The following is a 21,020-nucleotide window of genomic DNA, read 5'->3' as shown; positions in this document are numbered from 1 at the left end:
TTCTGGTTTTTTTTTCTATGTTTCTTATTCTGTATTGTTGTTTGTTTTGTTTTCTTCCAGGGCTCCAAGGCTACCCCTGAGCAATGCTATTGTGTCTATTGTTTTGTCTTTTGCTGTCTTTTGCTGTCTTTTGTTTTTTGGCCCTTTCTCGTTTCTGTGCTCTAATATCAAGCAACATTCGTTCAGCACCACTTCCGCACACTTCCGCGCACTTCCATACACTTCCGTACACTCCGCGCCTCATCCGCTTCTGCGGACCAAAGCATTACACGGCGGAGTGCACGTGTATTCCGGCCGCGGGCGCTAAGATCTTGGTGATTTGTCACCTACCGCTGTGGTATGTTTACTGATATAAGTTAGGCGGGAGCTGGAGATCTCGCTTTCTCACCTTCTTATATCTTCTTTTTGCCTGCCAGGTCTGATATTTATATATCTCTCTGTTTTGCTGTTTTTCCATCTCTTTCTGCAATCCATCTATTTCATCAATTACCATGAACAGACTTAAGGAAGTACGTACTAGCTACCCATCGCTCTCTTTTTGCTCTGGCTTTGTTTATTTTTGTGTGTTTTTCATTTTCTGTGCCATACTGAATTAAATAGGGACCAGCAAAAGGAAAACAAAAAAATAAAAAAAACCACTCAAGCACTCGAGATAGATCCACAGGATGTGTACACGACATTCAATTGGTCTTGTTTGTTTTTTTTTTCTTCATTTGCAAATATTAATAATCTATCTGCTTACTAACTTATTCTTTAATTCTTTTAGAAAATTGAAAGTTTAAAACTTGAAACCGTAAAATGGCAAGAAACTGCTGAACAATTACAAGAAAAGATCAAAGTCTTGGAACAAGAAAACCTTGAAAAGGACAATCAAATCCAATCTTTGACCGTCAAAAATGAAAGATTAGAAGGTGAAGCTGAAAAATTAGAAGGCCAACTTGCTAAATTAAAAGAAAGTGCTGAAGAATCAACTTCTTTAAAGACACATAACGATAACTTTACAAAGAAAAACCAAATGTTGGAAGATGAATTAGAAATCTCTGATAAAAACTTGAAAGAAACAACTCAAAAATTAAGAGAGACTGATATCAAAGCTGAGCAATTAGAGAAAAAAGTCAATAGTTTAGAAGACCAAAAAGAAGAATTGGAAAAGAAATACGAAGAATTAAAAGCTAAAAATAAAATTGTCGAAGACGAATTGGAAGCAATCTCTTCTCAACTTGATGCTCTATAATCTGATTCTGTCTAATTCTATCTGCTTGTTGAAAATTCTCTTTACCTTTTACTCTTTAAATTAATCATCCAATCGGTTAATTAACTATTTAATTAATTGATTGATTCTATTATTTAAATATATCATCTATATCACTTATATCATCTATATCATTTATATCATTTTCATTAAATGATCGCCCCTTTAATTGATTCTCATTGTTTTTGATTTATGTTTTTGACTACTTATTCCCTACTTTTCATTTGTTATTTACTATCAATAAATGTCCTTTTTTAACATTCTTTTTTTCTCTCTTAACTCTTTTCTTTCAATTTTTACTAACAAAAAGAAGTTGCTGTTTGCTATTTACATAGAAATTCTTTTGGTTTTCTTTTTCATTTATCTATCTCCAATCGCAAAAAATTCCTCTCAATCTCAAGAATTTCGTATTTCCACCTCAACTACATTCTTCGAATATAAAAGAACGAACTTCTAGTTCCATGCTTAAGGTTTGGTATGATTTCTAAGCTGTGTTGCAAAGATTATCTAATATTTAGGTAATCTGGATTATGTAAGTTTTCACGGTTTAACCCACGGAAAAAAATTTTACAGTTTAAATTTTTCATTATTTTTCAATTTTTTTTCTGGTGCATAAACATTGGAATAGATCTGAATATATATATCGGTTTATATCTGATTACACTGTTTTGCTAAAATCCTTCAATACTCAAGACTCAAGACTCTGTTGTAATATATCATATATCTCATTCAATTCATTCAATGACAGTCAAGTTCTCTACCTTGAAAACTCAGAGGCGTTTTCAAAATCCCCCAAAGAATAAATCTGCTTACCCTTTATTAACCGAAGCTGTTCAACCTCACATTGGCTCCTTCAATGGCTTGACTGAAGGTCCTGATGGTGGTATATTAAACTTGGCTGTAAAAGATATTGGCTCAATTACTGTTTATGACAACAATGATCCTTACAGAGTTGGAAACAAAATCAAAATTAGAGTAGATTCGGTTCAATTGGCCAAACCTGCTGTCACGCAAAATGATACCATTTCTCTTAACAGAAGAATATATCCTGTAGAATGTCGAGAAAGACATACAACTTATAGAAGTCGTCTACTACTAAAAGTTTGTTGGTCGGTTAATGATGGCGAAGAACTCTCTCAAACAAGAGAAGCCGGCCAAATTCCTATCATGGTCAAGTCAAATAGATGCCATTTAGAATCTCTTTCTCCAGATGAATTAGTAAAAGCTAAAGAAGAAAGTGATGAATTAGGTGGTTATTTTATCGTAAACGGTATTGAAAAAATTATTCGTATGTTAATTGTTCCTCGTCGTAACCATCCAATGGCTATAATACGTCCTTCTTTTCAAAATAGAGGAACTTCTTATTCAAAATTCGGTGTTTCTATAAGATCGGTTAGACCTGATCAATCTTCTCAATCAAACGTTTTACATTTTTTGAAAGATGGTAATGTAACTTTTAGATTTTCTTGGAGAAAAAACGAATACTTAATTCCAGTAATGATAATATTAAAAGCCTTGGTCGAAACGAATGATAGGCAGATTTTTGATGGTTTAGTTGGTTCTGATACTTCAAATTCCTTTTTAACCGATCGTCTTGAAATCTTATTAAGATCTTTTAAATTTTATAACTTGTTCACAAAAAATGAAACTTTATCCTATTTAGGTGATAAGTTTAGAGCAGTATTTGGGTTTTCAAAAGACGTTACTGATATTGAAGCAGGAGAACTGATCCTTCAAAAAATTGTTCTTGTTCATTTATCCAATAACAATGATAAATTCAAGTTGCTTCTATTCATGATTAGAAAATTATACACTTTGGCATCCTCAGAATGCTCTCCTGATAATCCAGATAGTGCTCAACATCAAGAAATATTGCTTGGTGGTTTTCTTTACGGTATGATCATCAAAGAAAAAATCGAAGAATATCTCAACAATTTTAGATTACAAATTCAAACAGATATAACTAGAGGTATTGCCATAAATTTTGAGGATAAAAAGTATATTTCTCGGTGTTTTCTGAGAATGAATGAAAATATAGGTCAAAAGTTGCAATATTTCCTCTCAACTGGTAACTTGATTTCTCATTCCGGTCTAGATTTACAGCAAGTTTCTGGCTATACTGTTGTTGCTGAAAAAATTAACTTTTACCGTTTTATCTCCCATTTTCGAATGGTTCATAGAGGTTCTTTTTTTGCTCAATTAAAGACTACAACAGTTCGTAAATTATTACCTGAATCTTGGGGTTTTCTCTGTCCTGTACATACTCCAGATGGTTCTCCCTGTGGTTTATTAAATCATTTGGCACATAAATGTATAATTGCAACTCAAGATTCCGATGTATCCAAGGTGCCCGAACTTTTATATTTATTGGGTGTTTCACCTTCTCATACTCATGCTGCAGGTCCTAATTTTAGTTGTGTACAACTAGATGGCAGAATTATAGGTTGGTGTACACATGAAGATGCTAGAATTATAGCAGACAGTTTAAGATATTGGAAAGTTGAAGGTAAACATAATATACCTTTAGATTTAGAAATCGGTTATGTTCCACAATCTGCAAAAGGTCAATATCCAGGATTGTTTTTATTTGGTGGAAGGTCTAGAATGATGAGACCTGTTCGTTATTTAGCAAATGATAAAAAGGATATTGTTGGACCATTTGAACAAGTCTATATGAATATTGCTGTTACTCCAGAAGAAATCATAAAAAACATACATACACATGTTGAATTTAAACCAACTAATATTTTATCAATCTTAGCAAACTTAACTCCCTTTTCCGATTTCAATCAATCACCGCGTAATATGTACCAATGTCAGATGGGTAAACAAACAATGGGTACACCAGGTACTGCTTTGGTTCATAGATCTGATAACAAATTATACAGATTACAATCTGGACAAACGCCAATTGTCAAATCAAAATTATATGATGAATATGGTATGGATAATTTCCCCAATGGTACAAATGCAGTTGTTGCTGTAATTGCCTACACTGGATATGATATGGATGATGCAATGATAGTTAATAAATCAGCAGATGAAAGGGGTTTTGCGTATGGTGTTGTTTATAAAGTCGAAAAAATTGATTTATCGCTCAGTAGAAGAAGGGGAGATCCAATTACTCAACATTTTGGATTTGGAACTGATCAATGGCCAGAAACTTGGAGAGAGAAATTGGATGCTGATGGGTTACCAATAATTGGTGTGATGGTCAATGAGGGCGATCCAGTTGTTGCATATTATGATGATACATTAGGAAAAACCAAATGCAAAACATACCATTCTTCTGAAGCAGCATATATTGAGGAAGTTAAATTAGTTGGAGATGATAATGTTGATCAAGAATCACAAATTATAACAATTAAATATAGAATACCACGTCATACTCAAATTGGTGACAAATTTTCATCAAGACATGGTCAAAAGGGAACATGTTCAAGAAGATGGCCTACGGTTGATATGCCATTTAGTGAAAGTGGTATTCAGCCGGACGTTATTATCAATCCTCATGCTTTCCCATCACGTATGACAATTGGTATGTTTGTTGAATCTCTTGCGGGTAAAGCTGGAGCACTACAGGGGATTGCACAAGATGCTACGCCATGGAAATTTGATGAAACAGATACACCAGCCGATTTCTTTGGTGAACAGTTACTAAAATCTGGATTTAATTATCATGGAAATGAACCAATGTATTCTGGAGTAACTGGGGAAGAAATGAGAGCTGACATATATATTGGAGTTGTTTATTATCAAAGATTGCGTCATATGGTTAACGATAAGTTTCAAGTTAGATCTACAGGGCCAGTTAATTCATTAACAATGCAACCTGTTAAGGGACGTAAAAGAAGTGGTGGTATTCGTGTTGGAGAAATGGAAAGAGATGCATTAATTGGGCATGGCACAGCATTTTTATTACAGGATAGATTATTGAATTGTTCAGATTACACACAAACATCTATTTGTCGTGAATGTGGATCGATTTTAACAACACAAGCTTCAGTACCAAGAATTGGAGCACAATCTACAGTGAGATGTAGACGTTGTTCAGTGAAAGTTGAATCAAATAAACTACCAAGTAGTTTGGGAGTTGATGATGCAAGTGTTTGGGAAGATGGGCAAGGAAATAGATTTCTTGGTGGACAAAATACAACTACAGTTGGTATACCATTTGTTTTAAAATATCTTGATTCTGAATTAGCTGCAATGGGTATCAGATTGCGTTATGAGGTTACACCTAAATAGATTATATTTATATTTTATATTTTATATTTCTGTGGTTTTTTTTTCAATTTGTAATTTTTTTTTTTTTTTTTCATTTATTATGCCATCATTTTTTTTCGATAATTTCTTTTTATATTATTTTCCTTTTTGGTATTCAAAACACTGAAATATTCATTTATAGAAAAAATAACGAAAGCCTAAAAAAAAAAATAGAGATATAGATATGTACATACAGATAATATTAAAGAATATAAACAATTCAGTTATATTGAATTGGATTGAATTTGAGTAAATTTGAGTAAATTTAATGTAATTCAGTGCAATTAGGTGGAATTAAGTTTTATAATTAATTGATTAATTTTAGCAATAATTTATTCAATGACGTTTCTTGGAGGCACTACTTGTTTAGAATTGAGAATTTTTTTGTTTTTATCAAAAGAAGACCATTCTTCACCCAATATTCCAGCTTTTTGAAATAATCTTATAACAGTTTTACTTGGTTGAGCACCAACACCTATCCAATATTTTGATTTTTCAAAATCTAGTTCAATATCCTTAACGAGTTTGACAGGCAAGTCTTCTTTGGGGGGAATTAAAGAAGAGGGATTTATTGGTCTTGGGATTGGATTATAAGTTCCTAGGACTTCAATTGGTTTACCATCTCTACGAGATCTAGATTTAGCAACCACAATATTGTATAGAGGAGAATTTCTTCTACCGAATCTTGCAAGTCTTATTCTAATACAAGGAGCCATTTTTATTTTGTTTTGTTTTTGTTTTTGGTTGTATTGGTTTATTAAAAAAGCTCCTGGAGATATAGGTTTGTTGTGAAGAGCAAAAAATTAATATTGAATATTTAAGATAATGAAAAAACTCGAAGAAATCATTATGAGATTGAAAATAATGTAAAGTTAAAAATAGCACGTGATGGAAAAAACGTGATTTGAGAGATTACATTGGGTAATATTGCTTGATAGCATTATTGGTATTAATTGAGTATTAGATTAGATAATATAAGGTATGAAGTTGTTAAGGGAGGTTTAGAAATATGTGAGAAAGTATCTAAACCTCATCCAAATGATTCATGGTTGAAAAAGATTGAAGAAGATTGAAGAAGATTGAAGATGATCGAAGATGATTTGATAATAATTCGATTTGAAAGTGCAATTAAATTATTCAATTGCAAATGGTGGTGGGAATATATATGTGAGAATATGCATTTGTATGCATAACTCCACGTAGCCACAACTGTGGGTGTGTTGGGAAGAAAAAAAAAGGAAGAAATATGAGGAGAAAGAAAGAAACCGAATTGAATTGAGTTGAATTGAATTGAAGTAGAGGAAAGTGGATGAAAGTGAATTGAAGTGAATAAAATGAATAAAAATTGATAAAAAAATAGACAAGTGAAATAAAAAAGTTAAAGAGTGAAAGAAATAGCAAATTGCACAGGGTTTCAGAAAAAGAAAAGCAGGGGTTTATAATGGACTAAAAGAAAGATAATAAATTCATTAAATTTAATGAATTTAGCGAGTTTAATGCAGAGAGCGATTTTGGCTTATATGAATTGTAAATTATAAAATCAATATGAGATTAGTTGACTAAATAGAAATTCGCCAAAATATGGGATAAAAACAAAGCATAATTAGTAAAGTTGAGTTGAGATGGGAAAAAAATGATTAAGTAGAAACTAAATTTTTAGATTTTTAGATTGCTATTTAGATTGTTTGTAAATGTTTAAACGAAATTGAATTTCTATAGATCATTAAATTCATAAATAACTTATTAAATTTTTTTGAACTTACTGAGTTTGGAATCAATTCCTTGGGAAATTTCTTGGGAAATTTCTTGTGGGTTTCTTGCGAATCTAGTAAAGCCAAATTAGTGAATAGAGTATCTTTAGAAGAATTGGACCAACCAGTGAAAAATTCCAATGCAATAGTCACCGCATTTGAGTAGAAAAACTCGAGGTGGTGTAGACGAATGAAATAAGATGGAATTTACTCAAATTTGGTTTGAAAAAGAAAAAGAGCAAGAAGATTAATGAATAAGGAGATGAACTCTCAGGAAAAAATATTCAGCTAGATGTTTCTTCGAAATGGTAATTATTGAAAATAGCAGTTATTACAAAGATTGTCGAACAAACCAATGTAACTTCAGTGAAGGTATTGCTTTATGAGTTGCTTTAATATTGATGGATGATATGGTCTTGTTTTAGAGGCTCCAGTACCAGCATAACGATTCCAGCAGCTGGATGTAAATACAATCACGCGCAGAAAAGTGGGTAAAAAACAGTCTGTTTGACACCCTCCGGATGAAAAAGTGGGATTCCTCAACAAAGAAGCAGAGGTTGGGAGAAAGCTGGGAAAGATCTTGGTACGCTGCGTGAGAGCTCCGGACCCAAACAAATCCCCTCTGACGGTGGGACTCAGGTCGTGGCAGGCACCATAAAGCGCGTGCACTCCACGTGGCTGCCCTGCTCTAATAAAGAAGGCTGATGCATAGTCTGCTACAAGTTTGAGAAAATGTTTGATTGTCTCTTGCTTGGCAACTATAACGTTTAGATTTTCCACTAGACGTTGGGGGATCAAAACCTTGCAGCAGGACCTGCTCTAACTGAGATTGTCCAACCCAACGTGCCCTAGTACTGGGAGCAGACCTACTGCTCCATAGAAGAAAAATCTGTTTTCAGGCTCTAACTGCTGGCGGACTGCGGATAGCTCTGTCTTGTTTTGCAATAAGCAATCCAAACAGTTTATGGAGAGAAAGCAAGCCCAAACAGTGGAAGATAAACTTCGATAAGCTTACACCTAAAAGTAGAAATTTAAAAGTTGAAGCGTCAAGGCTAGAATTATGGTTGAAACTAAATTTTAGATTGGAGCTTAAAAGTTAATGCACAAACGTGCAAAAGTGACCCAAACGGTGTTCGTTTTCTTGTTTCTGTTTCCTTGCTCAGAAGAAAAAACAAACGAACTGGCTCTTGTAACAGTGTTTTGACTGGAAGCTGTCTTCTAAACACATGGTGTACCCACAGTCACTGCTGAATCTGCCGATGGTGCAACAAACGGCTGCGAGAAAACAGCTGCGAGAAAACAGCTGCAAGAAAACCGCCGTCACCATCACAATCGTGGAAACGCCCACAGACCTGGATTGTAGGCGGTGTTCCCGGCAACAGCCCGCAGTCCGCTGCACAAAAAAACCGTATTGCACGTGATATGAGGGGTTGATGTACAAGCCGTGGTGTCTTGTGTCAAGTAACATGCGTATCTAGGCAAGCCACCGCTGTTGGACGCGCGCTTAGATTACACTATTGTGATTGCGTAACGGCCACAACAGAGGTGTGTACAACACCCGCAAAAACAGGCGTAACAAGACTGTGCTGACTCAGTAGTGACCAATAGGACTAGCAGAAATGCTCAACGGTGCAAGCGTTTCCTGCTTGAGAAAAGCTTATCCTGCGGCCCTATGCGGGTATTTCTGGTTTATGCCTTAGTTAGGGTTTACGCACACCAACGCAGTTCGCTTAGGGTTTTCTCAACTGTTCCAACTCTAACTGCTCTATTTTCCAGTTTAGCGATTTTGCTTCTTAGGTTTTTTTGCTATCTTTCTCGCCTATCTTTCAGAATCTCATATAAATATTATCATTTTCCATCTGCTTTCTCTTCTGCTCTTATGTGATTCTTTTCGAAGGATTTCTTGTGAGACTTTGCTTTTACTTCTTATAATTCTTGTTTCTTTTATAAACTTGCCAATTTTTTATTATATCTACTTGCTTTTCTCTCTCTCCACCACATATCAACCACACACCATATCTGTCTTATATACCTACCATACATTCTGGCCTATATATATACCCATATATATACACATATATACACCTCGTCATATACACATTTCAAAATGGCCTCATCTATTCCCAGAAGCATTCTGCAACCTAATTCTCAAATACAATGGAACTCTTCTTTCTTGTCAAACTCTTCATCTCTCTTTGACTCATACAACACAAACCCAACTTCACAGTCTGCCCCAAACTCTCCAATAACTTCAAATGACGACATCAAAATAACTCCAACTCTTGAAGAAATTCTATCTGAGCAATCCTCCTGTCCTTATTCCAAATTCGAATTTGCAAATTTTCTTAAAAAGACGTTTTGTTACGAAAATTTAAAATTCTTAATGGAGCTAGAAAATTTCATTAATCTATTAAACAACAATAATCAAGAAAACTTGAATTATCTAAAAGTATTCTGGCTAAATCTATCAAATGATTTTATAAAGGTAAATTCAGAAAATGAAATCAATTTATCTGCCACAAGAAGAAAACAATTATTATCCACTTTTGACAATAACAATAAAATTAAGCTTGATTGCTACAGCATTAAAGCTTGTCTCTACACTGATCCCAATTCATCCTTGAACATTCCTTCAAAAAAACTATTATCCGAAACAATTATTGACATCAAAGAATTACTAAGAGATGCCTACTTGGGCTTCTTAACCTCTGTCGAAAACAATGAAGATAATATCAATTACATTGGTGAATATGAAAACAATTATGATAACTTTACAAACTCTGTTAAAAATGGCAATTACATTGATTATTGGGATTCAAATTACTGCCTATCAAACTCGAATAACAATAAAGTCAATAACAATACTTTTCAATCATACGATGATTCTAATTTATCTCCCTTGGACACAATTTGTGTCTTGAATATTCAAAATACTTCTCCTACCATCACCACCACCACCACTACTACTACTACTAACAATAACAATAACAAAACAAAAAAGAAAACAATCACTCCCTCTAAACAAACATCTAATAATACTAACCCCAATCCTAGATCTTTAAACAGTAATTCCGCTTTAATACTGAGAATCACTTATCAACAACAACTAGAAATCGCTTCAATAATATCCGATGGCTCAAAAGTTAGATCAAAGTCTTCTAAACCTTCTAAATTATCCAAAGCTAAAAGAGGCTCGGTTTCAAGTGTATCTGGAAGAAGAAATTCAAACTTCAAACCTGAAGATGCTTCAAAATTACCAAACCATCTTCCTTCTTCCACCTATATTCAAAGAACTGCTAAACATAGAAAGTCGCTAATGTCTTTTAAAATTAACATGAACAACGACACTACTAATAGCAGTAATAATAACTCCCAATCTCAACCTCAAAATAATCTCGAATCTTGGAAGGAAAAACTTTTAAAGTGGAGAAGACCATCAGCTATTAAAGCCAAAGGTTTAGCTCGTTAACTTGTTTTGTATTTTGTTGTTTTATTTTGTTTTTTTATGTTGTTATATCGTGTTATTTGTTTTTTCAAATTCATTTTTCAAAATTTTTCAAAGAAAAAAATTACCTTGTTGCACTTCCTTTATTGCTCTTAATTTATCTTGAAAATTTTGTATTTTGTATTCTACATATATTTCCTAATTATCTTTTTATCATTCTTGTTGGTTAATGTTTTATCACACTCTTCATATTGCTAATTACGGATGTTCTAATGAATTTAATATTGAATCAATAATGTTGAAAAAAATTCCTTTTTTTTCTTTTATATTTTTGTCATCATTCATTTGGGGTTTTCAATTTTATATAATTACATGGTCATTGTAACTTCCATAGTTATCTTCATATTTATTTTTATTTTTATGTTGATATCTTTATATCACTTGCTAAAATTTCATTTTTTACTTTTTTTTTCCATCATACCTATATACTATAGTGCTCTTTTGATAAGTTTTTACTTCTTTTAGGGGGGTTTTCATGCTTTGTTTGGTGTTAAAATTTTAATGAAAATACAAATTTAACAATATATTTTATTTTTTTTTACTTTCTTACATTACTGTAAATCGTTTAGTTTACCAAATAAAAATCAAATTAAAACCAATATAAATACAAGAAAAGGCATTTGAATTGATAAATTTCTGATACAAAAAGCAAAGATCAAAAATCATAAAACAAAAAAAAAATTATCATTTAAAAATTAATAAACTGAATACAAAAGAATTAAAAAAAAAGAACTCTGTAGCAAATTGTGGTTTCTATGATCAATTTTTGTTCTGACTTAAAATGCTGCCAAACATTCAATGAAAATCTGCAAAGATCTATTAAATCTTAACCTCAATATCATTCAAATGATTCCAGCCTACAAAATCTGAAGAACCAAACTTCAAAAACCACAATTGCAAGTTATTGTAATCTATAGTACGATTTATTTACTTCCTGAACCAAAACTCAATTAGAATAACAGCCTGAAATGAAAATATAAAAATAGACAAAATTAAAAGCAAAAAAAAAAAAGAAAACAAAAAAATATTTGAATAATACTTTCAAACCCAAATTTAAACAAAACCCATATCTCTTAAACAGAAATCTTTTCTTGAGCTGTTCTTAGTAAAAGGCACCATGAAATAACTTGCAAACAAACTGTTTTCATAAACAAAGAAATGGAACATTAGTTGTTTGCTAGAATGGGGAAAACATATTTGTGATCCACTGATTTTGCATTCTTTTAATCAAATTCAGGTTTTAGCAGACTTTTCTATAGAAAAGGATAACTGTTACTGAAACTTTCGCAAACTTTGCATTTTGTTGTAAACAATATCATTCGCCAATGTGGCCAGGCTCAAATGTTGCTCCTGAATAACCACAGCATTTTATCTAGCTGCTTAACCACTAACAACTTGGAACAATTAAAAGCATACACCAAACCATTAAGTTCATACTGCTTTAATCCTAAATCAAAATTCTCCTGATATTTGCATCATCTTTCAAATTGAAAAATCGTTTCCAATGGCAAAGTTCTTCCTAGATTCAATTGCACTCGATTTGAGAATGGAAGGAGAGATAAAATAAAAATTAAACCAATGATTTTTAAATTGGAGAACTGGAGCCCAGGTCAATTTTTTGGTTTTTGAGCAAATCAGTTCATCAGAATTGTCTTAGGACATTGGAAACGTATATTGTTATATTGTTGTATTGTTATACCACAGATATGACGAATACCTGGGATTTTGATAGCGAGACTTATCTCAGGACTATCAGTTCTCAATAAAGCTAGTATCAACTTTGATTCTTACCTAAAGCAATGTACATTGATTGTATCAGAATCAGCAGATTTTGAAACATTATGGGTCGAAGCTGTTCAAATACGATTCATTCGCAACATAATATTATTCCATGAATCCAGGTTGGTTTCAACCTGCAAACCGATGGTAGTTGGAATTAATTGCTGGGTTTTGCTTATATTTCAATTTGAGCCAATGTGAATGTATCTGAAATCTCAACTTGAAGCCTTGGAAACATGTTGCTTTAGTTAACGATAACTAAGACGACAGAAAGTTGTTCAATGCTCTTGGAAAAAGTTGTGTTGCTGATCCAGAAAACATTCCACAAGATCTCGAAAGTTCTTCTGGCTTTCGATATGCTCATAATAAAAGTTATTCCTCTATGACAGTTGGGATTGGGTCCCAGTTACACATTTCCTGCTCCTTCTATTCACCTTTTCGCTTCCTGGTAGCAAATGTAATTTATGTTTATTAATGCCCTCCCCGAAGCTAGAATGTTAAAAACAGTAAAACAAAAAAAAAATTAGCAATGATGTATAGAGAAATAAAAACAAAAAAAAAGTTATTGGGTGTACCAATATATATATATATATATGTAAAACTATTAAATAACCATAGTCAAATGTCTTGCAACTAATTTCACCCAGTCTTGTAGAATTAAAAAATTTCATTTTGGATTTGAGCCTGCCCAGTTAAACAAACTACTATCAAAATTCATGTTCAGATCACTGTCGAAAAAAACACTCATATCGTGCAAAATGTTACTGTTCGAATCGTTGTTAGTGCTGTTATTATTAAGAGCACCTTGGTCGTTGTGATTGTTTGAATGTTGGTTATTATAAGTATTATGGCTGTTTGGGTTGAAGCTATTTTGATCAACTGTCTGATTATTTCGAAAAAACTCATTTTGATTATTCATAATTAAACTTCTACTATTTGGTCTAAGATTACCATTCATAGGAGTAATATTGTTATTTGTGCTAATACTGTAAGACTTATTTCCACTGGCTAAAACATTGTGATCATGATTTCCACTGTTGTTCGAATTTTGTGTGCTGGGTGTGTGTCCAACAGTGTTATATCCACTGTCTTTGAATTCAAAATTAAAATCAAAATCTAATAGAGGAGGCAAACCTAATGATCCATCGGCAGCGAATTCACCAAACAAGGTATGTTCAAAATCTGTGCTTATCCTATTGTTTGTTATATGGTTGTTGTTTCCATTGTTTCCATTGTTTCCATTGACGTTATTGTTGTTGGAATTATTACTACCATTATTGCTGCCACTATTGTTGCTAGAATTATTCTTATTGAATCCCATATTATTTTTGTTTTGGTTATAGTTTATATTATTTACATTGAAATTGTTAATGTTTTGGTTCATGCTATTAAAATTATTTCCAAATCCTTTTTTACTAGACAGCTGAAATTTCTCAGGATTTTGTGCAATGAACATGTTTTTCTGGTTATATGCATTAAAAATTTGACCTTGACCTTGGCTTTGACTTTGACTTTGACTTTGACTTTGACTTTGACTTTGACTTTGACTTTGATTTTGATTTTGACTTTGATTTTGACTAAATTGACTATTTAAAATACCATCACTATTGTAACTAGTGTATTTATTTTGATTTACATTCCGATTATTGTTATCAAAACTGTTTTGATTATTATTTCTGTTATCAAAAAATGAGGCATCAAATGAATTGAACATACCATTTACTGAACTATTAATATTCTCCGGTTTCTGACTATTAATTGAATTTGGTATAGGGTTACTATCACTGAGACTTGATGGGGACAAAGCAGGTTGATTATGAGAGGGAGGTTGGAATTTTCTTTGCTGCGAAATAGTAGTTTGCATTGGTGAAGGCGAAGGAGACGAGAAATTTTGAGATAAATTTCCTTCTAGTATTAAATGACTAGGCTGAGGAGAAGGAGGTGGTGCTTGTTGTGTTGGTATTGGGATGATATTAGCATTTTGCTGAATTATTTTGTTTTTTTCAAGATTTATGGGAATTGTTACATTGGTTTTTGGAGGCGCCATGATAGTAGTAACATCTATTGTCTTTCTAAGAGGTGATTTCTTCTTGACCAGTTTTGAGTTTCTATTATTATTATTAACAATGGAATTTATGTAATTACCAGCTGAAGCACTTTTTGGAGGTTGCAAAATTGCTTGAATTGCCTCATCCAAAAAGTTTATACAGTTATGGGATAAACAACCAGGTAAACCAATTGAGGTTTCTCTTCTTAAATCATTAATTACAGTGGTCAATAATGTCTTGCTTTCCTGGAATAAGTTACCACCTCTAGCATATTCCAAAGCTCCCTTTGCACCCATTAAACTCAATCTTGATCTTACTCTTGGTAAATTTACTGGAATTGGAGGAAAATAATTCTTTTGAGTACTAAGAAAATTGGTTATATTCAAAATGATGTTTGTGGATTGCTGAATTGTTATATAAGCTGCAGAGCCTCTTGAATTGTAGATTTCTGAAGCCAAGTTCGGAAGATAAATGAGCATTCTTGCTTCATAATATAGAATAATTAGACTTAGGATTTTAAAATTCAAGTTTTGGAATTCGTTGTTTTTGAGTAGGCCATTGACATCTAATTCGAATTTTAAAGTTGGGGGCAAATCGCGTCTCCAGTTATCAAGCAAGTTTTCATGAATAATACAAGTCTTATCCAAAGAACTTAAAGCAACACCACCTCTTTTGAATATGGTATCGACAATATTACCTAGAATTTTGGAAAATCTCATTACAGCCAATGCTAAATTGCAAACCTTTCCTACCAAGGGCAATTTACTATTGTTGATTATGAGGACATTAATATTATTGTCATCGTTAAGATCATCATTTGAAAATGGCAATGCACATTCTATTTCGTAATCTTTTAGTAGTCTAGGAACACCCAATTGCAAAGCAGAAAAGACATCTAGAGAATATATACACCAAAACAAGATTCTTCTTTCACTTTGTAGAAATTTTGAGACAGTTGAGCCATTTGTACCTAAAACAGCTGATGGACATCTATGCAATCTAAGCTGTTGAGCCATACTTATGACTTTACCTCTTAAAAGGTATGTGGAGTCAGCATCTCCAATGTTGACGCAGTATAATAAGGCTAGAGTTAATATTTGAAGGGATTGTATGGAACTAGACTTGACAATGGAGGAGCTAATAAACTGGTGAATTAAATTATCATAATATCTTAGCAGTTGAGCAGTTGAATCGTTTTCGTTGAGTTTGTTTGTATTTGATTGACTATTAATCGAGGAGTTTAGGAAATTGAGAGAGGAGTTAGGGCTTAGAGTGTTTGTTTCAATTTCTGGGTTATTTAGATTTGCAATTCCAGTGTTTATGAATTTTAAAGTAGAGGGTTTATTGTTATTGTTATTATTATTAAAAGCAGAGCCATTTGAAGAATTTTTAAGAGAATCATATTTGCTGTTGCTTCTTTTACCAAGCATCGCTAGACTTAAAACAAGGACTAGGATGGCACCAAATTTTTCATCGTGAAACATTGAATTATCATTAAATTTCATTTCAAGGGATTTTGTTAATTTTACATAATATTTAAGAAAATGGTTTTGATCAATGATGGATAGAATCATACCCCATTCTTGGAAATAAAAGGTGATTAGTTGATCTAGATCTATTCTTTTTGGTAGTTTTAGATTTGTGAAAAACAAGTATGATTCTGATTTTGTTATGTTATTGAAATTTATGTTTTTAATATTTATCATGTTGTGGTCATCATCATTGTTGTTATTGTTGTTGTTGTTGTTGTTGCTGCTGCCGCTGTTGCTGTTGTTGTTATTTGAAAAAGAGGTTGATTTGTACTGTTCTTTTAAAAGGGCTATTGATTTAGCGGCTAAGAAAGCTGGTTTTGAGTTTAGGCCATGGAAATCGCAGATTTTTGCAATTAAGGAAGGAATGAACAACGTTTCTTCAGTGGATCTTGGAATAGATAAAGCAACGAGATTGGTTAGGACATTTTTGGCATTATTTTTCTCAGATTTTGAAGAGCGAATGGCTAGAGCAGCTTCAATTCCTGGAGCTTCAGTTTGTTCGAAACTAATGTCGTGAAAGTTTGGAGGATTCAGTGAATTTTGAGAGGAGTTGGAGGAGATGAAATGGTTTTGTTTAAATCTGTGGTTATGAGAGAGGGAGTTGTGGTTGTGGTTGTTAAAGTTGCTTGAATCGGAAAAGGATATTAGGGAGGCAACATCATCAGCATCTTCTTCATCAGTGAGCATACCTGCATCGATATTGACAGAACCAGCGATTGAAACAGGTCTTTCGTGGACTGAATGGGGATAGGATGCACAGCAATTGCAGCCAGCATGGTGAGGTTCATGGCTATGAAGGAAACCTTTGCTTATTGCATCGCAAGGAGGGTTTGTTTTCTCTAGAAGATGAAGGTTTTTTGAGTTTAAAAGGTTTGTGTTGGTTTCATCGATTTCTTCTTTTATGGATGGGTTTTGGAGCACCGAATCTGAGGTACTGAGAGAGTTATTTATGTTGATGTTATTTGGTGTGATTATGTTATTGGAGGAAGAGATGTTATTTGAAATGTGATTTAGGGTATCATTTTGAGTATTAGGGAGGTTATTTTTGATATTCATGTTGTTATCGGAGTTATTGATTAGATTGTTTGAGTTGATATTAGGAATAGCGATTTGATTTGAGTTATTTATATTGTCTATGCCATTTATGTTGTTGTTATTATGATTATTATGATTATTATGATTATTATGATTATTATTATTATTATTATTATTATTATTATTATTATTATTATTATTATTATTATTATTATTGGTGGTGGTGGTGGTGTTTTTGTTTAAATTGTTTTGGTTATTATTTTGGTCAGCTTTGGCTAGGAGTTCCATTTGTTCGTCTCTTAGATCCAATAGGGCTAACAATTTTTTGTTTTCAGCTTCGAGTTCTCTTACTCTTTCTTCCAAGGTTTCTGTATAACCTCTAGGAAAGGCCCTTCTGGAGAGTCTATCAGAGATTTTGCATTCAAAACCGACGGCAGCACATTGGGAGCATTGGGGTCTTTTACCATCACATCTTGTTTTCTTTGATCTACATCGATCACAAGCTTGGGCGACTCGTTCAGTGTGAGAGCCTGGAGTCCTTATGACTTTGCACTTTTGGGGTTTTGAAGTCGAAGTTGATGTTGAGGTTTTGACTAGTTTACTCATGAATTAAGAAAGACGATAACATGAATTGATTTAAAAGGATTAAATAAAGATTGGGACGAACTGAGTGAAGTATAAGGAAATGAGAATGAAACTGGAGTAGATTGGAATAGAGTGGAATGGATTGAAATAGATTGAAATGGATTGGAATAGAATGTGAAAAGAAAAGAAAAAATATCCCAATAAGAAAAGAAGTAAATAATCACAATAATAGAAGAAAAAAAACAGTGAATAATGAGTCAAAGAGGAGCAAAAACAAGATTTGAGAAAGAGGGAAAAAACAAAAAAATCAAAAACCTGGGGTTACGGAGTATTTAAATGAAGCAAGTAGTTTGGAGATGGCCACTAGTAAAAGCAGTAAGCAATTTAAGATAATTTAAGATAATTTAAAGTAATGCGAGACAGGTTAAGGTTAGGTTTTGGAGCAGATTGGACAACAAAGAGAAAAGAGAAGAGAGAAAAGACAGAAAAGACAAAGAAGGAGATGAGGTATAAAAGAAATACCGTCGGTGATCCAGCGGAAGCACCACCGTCCGCTCTGGACACGGGACTGCCGCAGATGCTGGATGCACAAGCCCCCTCTTGACTTACAAGAAGCACCAGCCATACCAGCGGCGAATCACGCGCGTCCGATTGGCTCGCTCCTCGTCCTCGACTTGCTGCCACCGCCACAGCACAGACACATCCAGCATCTAGCGCGAGTCGTGCTCCAGGCCGGGTCAGCCCTCTCCGGCCAAGCCCTGCGCTGCTGCGTACACAAGCAAACTGCGCCTGTAAACGCAGCAAAACGCGTTCCCGGACAAAAAACAGCTTCCCGGTAGTGGTACTAGCCCAAAACACTGTTCGGAGTTTTCGAGGTGGGGGCTCCTTGAGCTGCGGGTTGTGTATACATATGCGGTGTTTCTGCGGACATGAGGTGACCCGCGCTATCGGCTTGAATAGTTTTGTATTATCGCCACATGAATTGATTAGCAGTTGAACCTCTGTGGAGAACGTTCTTTGACCTCAGTTGCCCTTGGAGTGGTCGCTCTTCAACTGACAGGCGTATTTCGCAGTGTCCTCAGCTCTTCGTCTGCCTTCAATGAACTCCATCATCTCGCTGTATGTTTGTGGGATCACTGTGCAGTATCCTGGAACGCCTGCCTTGTTTTCCTCCGAGTCTCTGGGAACGAAAAAAGAATAGATAAAGGACCCACTTTGTGTCTTTTCACTATCACCCAATCCTCTCACTGTGGTGTCCACTTTCACCTGAATAACTGTTCCTGGTCTTGATAAGAAGTCTGTTGGATCTGTAGTGAGAACATTTGCTGAGACCAAATCAAGATGTTTCAATTCTTTATTGATTACTTCATCATCCGTTTTTCCGGCTTCACTGGCACCACCAACACCAACACCACCACCACTTTCTTGTGAGGCCAAATCAGACTCATGGATATGTTCAGTATAGCAAACTGCTGAATTCATATACAACACCGACCCAACTGGAACTGGTGTTTTAAATGTAGTGCTATCTAACGAGATAAACCTTGGTGGAGCATGAGCAAATGCTGCTGCACAACAATATGCCAATTCAAAGGTTTGTCTTAGCAAATATCCACCAAATATCATATACGAATGTCTGTTTCTATACTGTGGTTGCATAAACAATGTTGATCCAACTTTAGTATCCCTCATGAATTTTATGTTTCCAATTTTCTTCTCTTTATTACCGTGAATATCAATGCTACCGCTGTCATATTCCTTTTCCAATTCTTTTGAAACTGACCATAATTTATGAATCAATGAAGACTCCTTTGGCGTGGGAATTGTCTTGTTCAAATTGGCTGTAGCCGCTCTTAGTTTCTTTTCTGAATTGTGTGATTCTGCTCTTCTAAAATCCACCCATTCTTCAGGCGTTAATGGCAAAAAATGATTCACTGCAAATGATTTATGTGTCTCTGGGTTTCTAGCAACAAAGGTGAAATTAGCTGTCAATATAACATCATCCTCTTTGATCATATCTTCGGTAATCTCGCCATTGAGCTCCAACGCTGCCTTGTGATCCAACGCCTTGATTGTAATCTCCATCGACGATCTACCAACCCATGTAACATATCCAGCTAATACAACATTAGTCTTGCTAATCTCATCAATTCTTTTGGTCATATAAATTCGGTCCACTGACGCTGTGACTATCATTGGCTCAGCTGGCGAACAATGCTTGTATGCAATTCTACCCGATAACGCATCTAAATCTTGAAACAACTGCCCAACTCTTAATCTGCCAAACGCATTGATGTACGCATCACAGAGATATGAATCGTCTTTGAAGGGCAAAACCAAATATGAAAATGAATCCTTTCTCGTTTTCTCTGATATTTTAAATGATCCAGCAGTCTTGTACGAAAACGAATCCAAAATCTTTCCCTTTGCCAATTGTCGTTTTCTTTCATTTAATGCTTCTAACCAGGTGGCTCTCTTGGGCAATGTGTTGATACGACGCTGTGCATCGATTATATCGGAGAGAATTGTGTTGGTTGCATCCACATTTTCTGATGCTCGATTTAAAAACTGGCTATCACTGTGGTCAACTGAGAAAAACCGTAAAATTGGCTGTCTGGTTTTGTATAAGACATTGATTGGTATTTTCAGATTTCGAGCCAACATATTAATAACGAAGACAGATGGTGTGAATATGGAGAATACGGAGAATGTGAAGAATATGAGGAGTATGGATATAAAGGCTATTTGTGATTGTAGAATTAACAAACTGTAGTTGAAATGAGAGATTATCAATACAATTTATAGGAAACCGCGATAAGGTTCGATCCAACTCATCCACACAAGGAATGGTTTTTCTGGTTGGTTTCAATTTTTTGACTCACAGTCTATATCCGATTATGCGCACCGAGCACTGAGCGATATGTGAAAGATAGCAAAATAGCAGGAGCTGCCAAATGACAAAACCAGCACTATCGTATTAAAAAAGACTGGTTTGCACAAGTAAAACAGCGCAATAGCCATAGATGTCGATAAAAGATGCCCCATCGAAAGAGAAGCAAAAAAGAGAAGCAAAAAAGAGACACAATCCCGTTCAGGCTTCCGACTCCGGATAGCACCGAGCAGGAGATATTTCGTAGCCGCACACGCCAGCACGGTTCGAAACCAAACCACCTGTTACGACACCGGTACGGCACATGCACACGGAGCACTCACGAAACGCCGAAAAAAACAGTATGTCTCTCTAAACGGGATACCCGTGCCAATCAG

General features: G+C 34.3%; 6 protein-coding genes across 6 annotated transcripts; 3 read left to right on the top strand and 3 right to left on the bottom strand.

Moving 5' to 3' along the window:
* The first annotated feature begins 280 nt into the window (after nucleotides 1–280).
* Nucleotides 281–1,637, top strand: ASCRUDRAFT_77930 (tropomyosin). The gene is made up of 2 exons (XM_020194070.1): nucleotides 281–509; nucleotides 767–1,637. The coding sequence occupies exons 1-2, from the start codon at nucleotides 492–494 to the stop codon at nucleotides 1,232–1,234; spliced, it is 486 nt and encodes a 161-aa protein (XP_020044767.1). The 5' UTR covers nucleotides 281–491; the 3' UTR covers nucleotides 1,235–1,637.
* Nucleotides 1,638–1,993: 356 nt separating this feature from the next.
* RPA135 (DNA-directed RNA polymerase I core subunit RPA135) lies at nucleotides 1,994–5,500 on the top strand (the record flags this gene model as incomplete). Its single annotated transcript, XM_020188546.1, has 1 exon — nucleotides 1,994–5,500. The coding sequence occupies one exon, from the start codon at nucleotides 1,994–1,996 to the stop codon at nucleotides 5,498–5,500; it is 3,507 nt and encodes a 1,168-aa protein (XP_020044766.1).
* Nucleotides 5,501–5,652: 152 nt separating this feature from the next.
* On the bottom strand, nucleotides 5,653–6,322 carry MRPS16 (mitochondrial 37S ribosomal protein bS16m). The gene has a single exon (XM_020194069.1). It carries the CDS (start codon nucleotides 6,232–6,234, stop codon nucleotides 5,851–5,853), a length of 384 nt encoding a protein of 127 aa, XP_020044765.1. The 5' UTR covers nucleotides 6,235–6,322; the 3' UTR covers nucleotides 5,653–5,850.
* A 3,054-nt stretch (nucleotides 6,323–9,376) lies between these two features.
* Nucleotides 9,377–10,738, top strand: ASCRUDRAFT_82817 (uncharacterized protein; the record flags this gene model as incomplete). The annotated part of the gene is made up of 1 exon (XM_020194784.1): nucleotides 9,377–10,738. One exon carries the CDS (start codon nucleotides 9,377–9,379, stop codon nucleotides 10,736–10,738), a length of 1,362 nt encoding a protein of 453 aa, XP_020044764.1.
* A 3,862-nt stretch (nucleotides 10,739–14,600) lies between these two features.
* Nucleotides 14,601–17,723, bottom strand: CAT8 (DNA-binding transcription factor CAT8; the record flags this gene model as incomplete). Its single annotated transcript, XM_020189675.1, has 4 exons — nucleotides 14,601–15,889; nucleotides 16,025–16,353; nucleotides 16,405–17,067; nucleotides 17,488–17,723. Coding segments are annotated over 4 exons (2,517 nt in total), but the record flags the coding sequence as incomplete, so codon positions are not given.
* A 669-nt stretch (nucleotides 17,724–18,392) lies between these two features.
* Nucleotides 18,393–20,719, bottom strand: ASCRUDRAFT_77925 (uncharacterized protein). Its single transcript, XM_020194068.1, has one exon. The coding sequence runs from the start codon at nucleotides 20,415–20,417 to the stop codon at nucleotides 18,777–18,779; it is 1,641 nt and encodes a 546-aa protein (XP_020044762.1). The 5' UTR covers nucleotides 20,418–20,719; the 3' UTR covers nucleotides 18,393–18,776.
* Between the last annotated feature and the right edge of the window lie 301 nt (nucleotides 20,720–21,020).

The sequence above is a fragment of the Ascoidea rubescens genome, assembly GCF_001661345.1.
Source record: "Ascoidea rubescens DSM 1968 unplaced genomic scaffold ASCRUscaffold_18, whole genome shotgun sequence".
Classification (NCBI taxonomy): Eukaryota; Fungi; Ascomycota; class Saccharomycetes; order Ascoideales; family Ascoideaceae; genus Ascoidea; species Ascoidea rubescens.
The sequence above is the reverse complement of the archived record's forward strand: the minus strand, read 5'-3'. Positions and strand labels throughout refer to the sequence as shown.

Coding starts and splice junctions, on each gene's coding strand:
- MRPS16 (XM_020194069.1), bottom strand. CDS start 6,234: ATGGCTCCTTGTATTAGAATAAGACTTGCAAGATTCGGTAGAAGAAAT.
- ASCRUDRAFT_77925 (XM_020194068.1), bottom strand. CDS start 20,417: ATGTTGGCTCGAAATCTGAAAATACCAATCAATGTCTTATACAAAACC.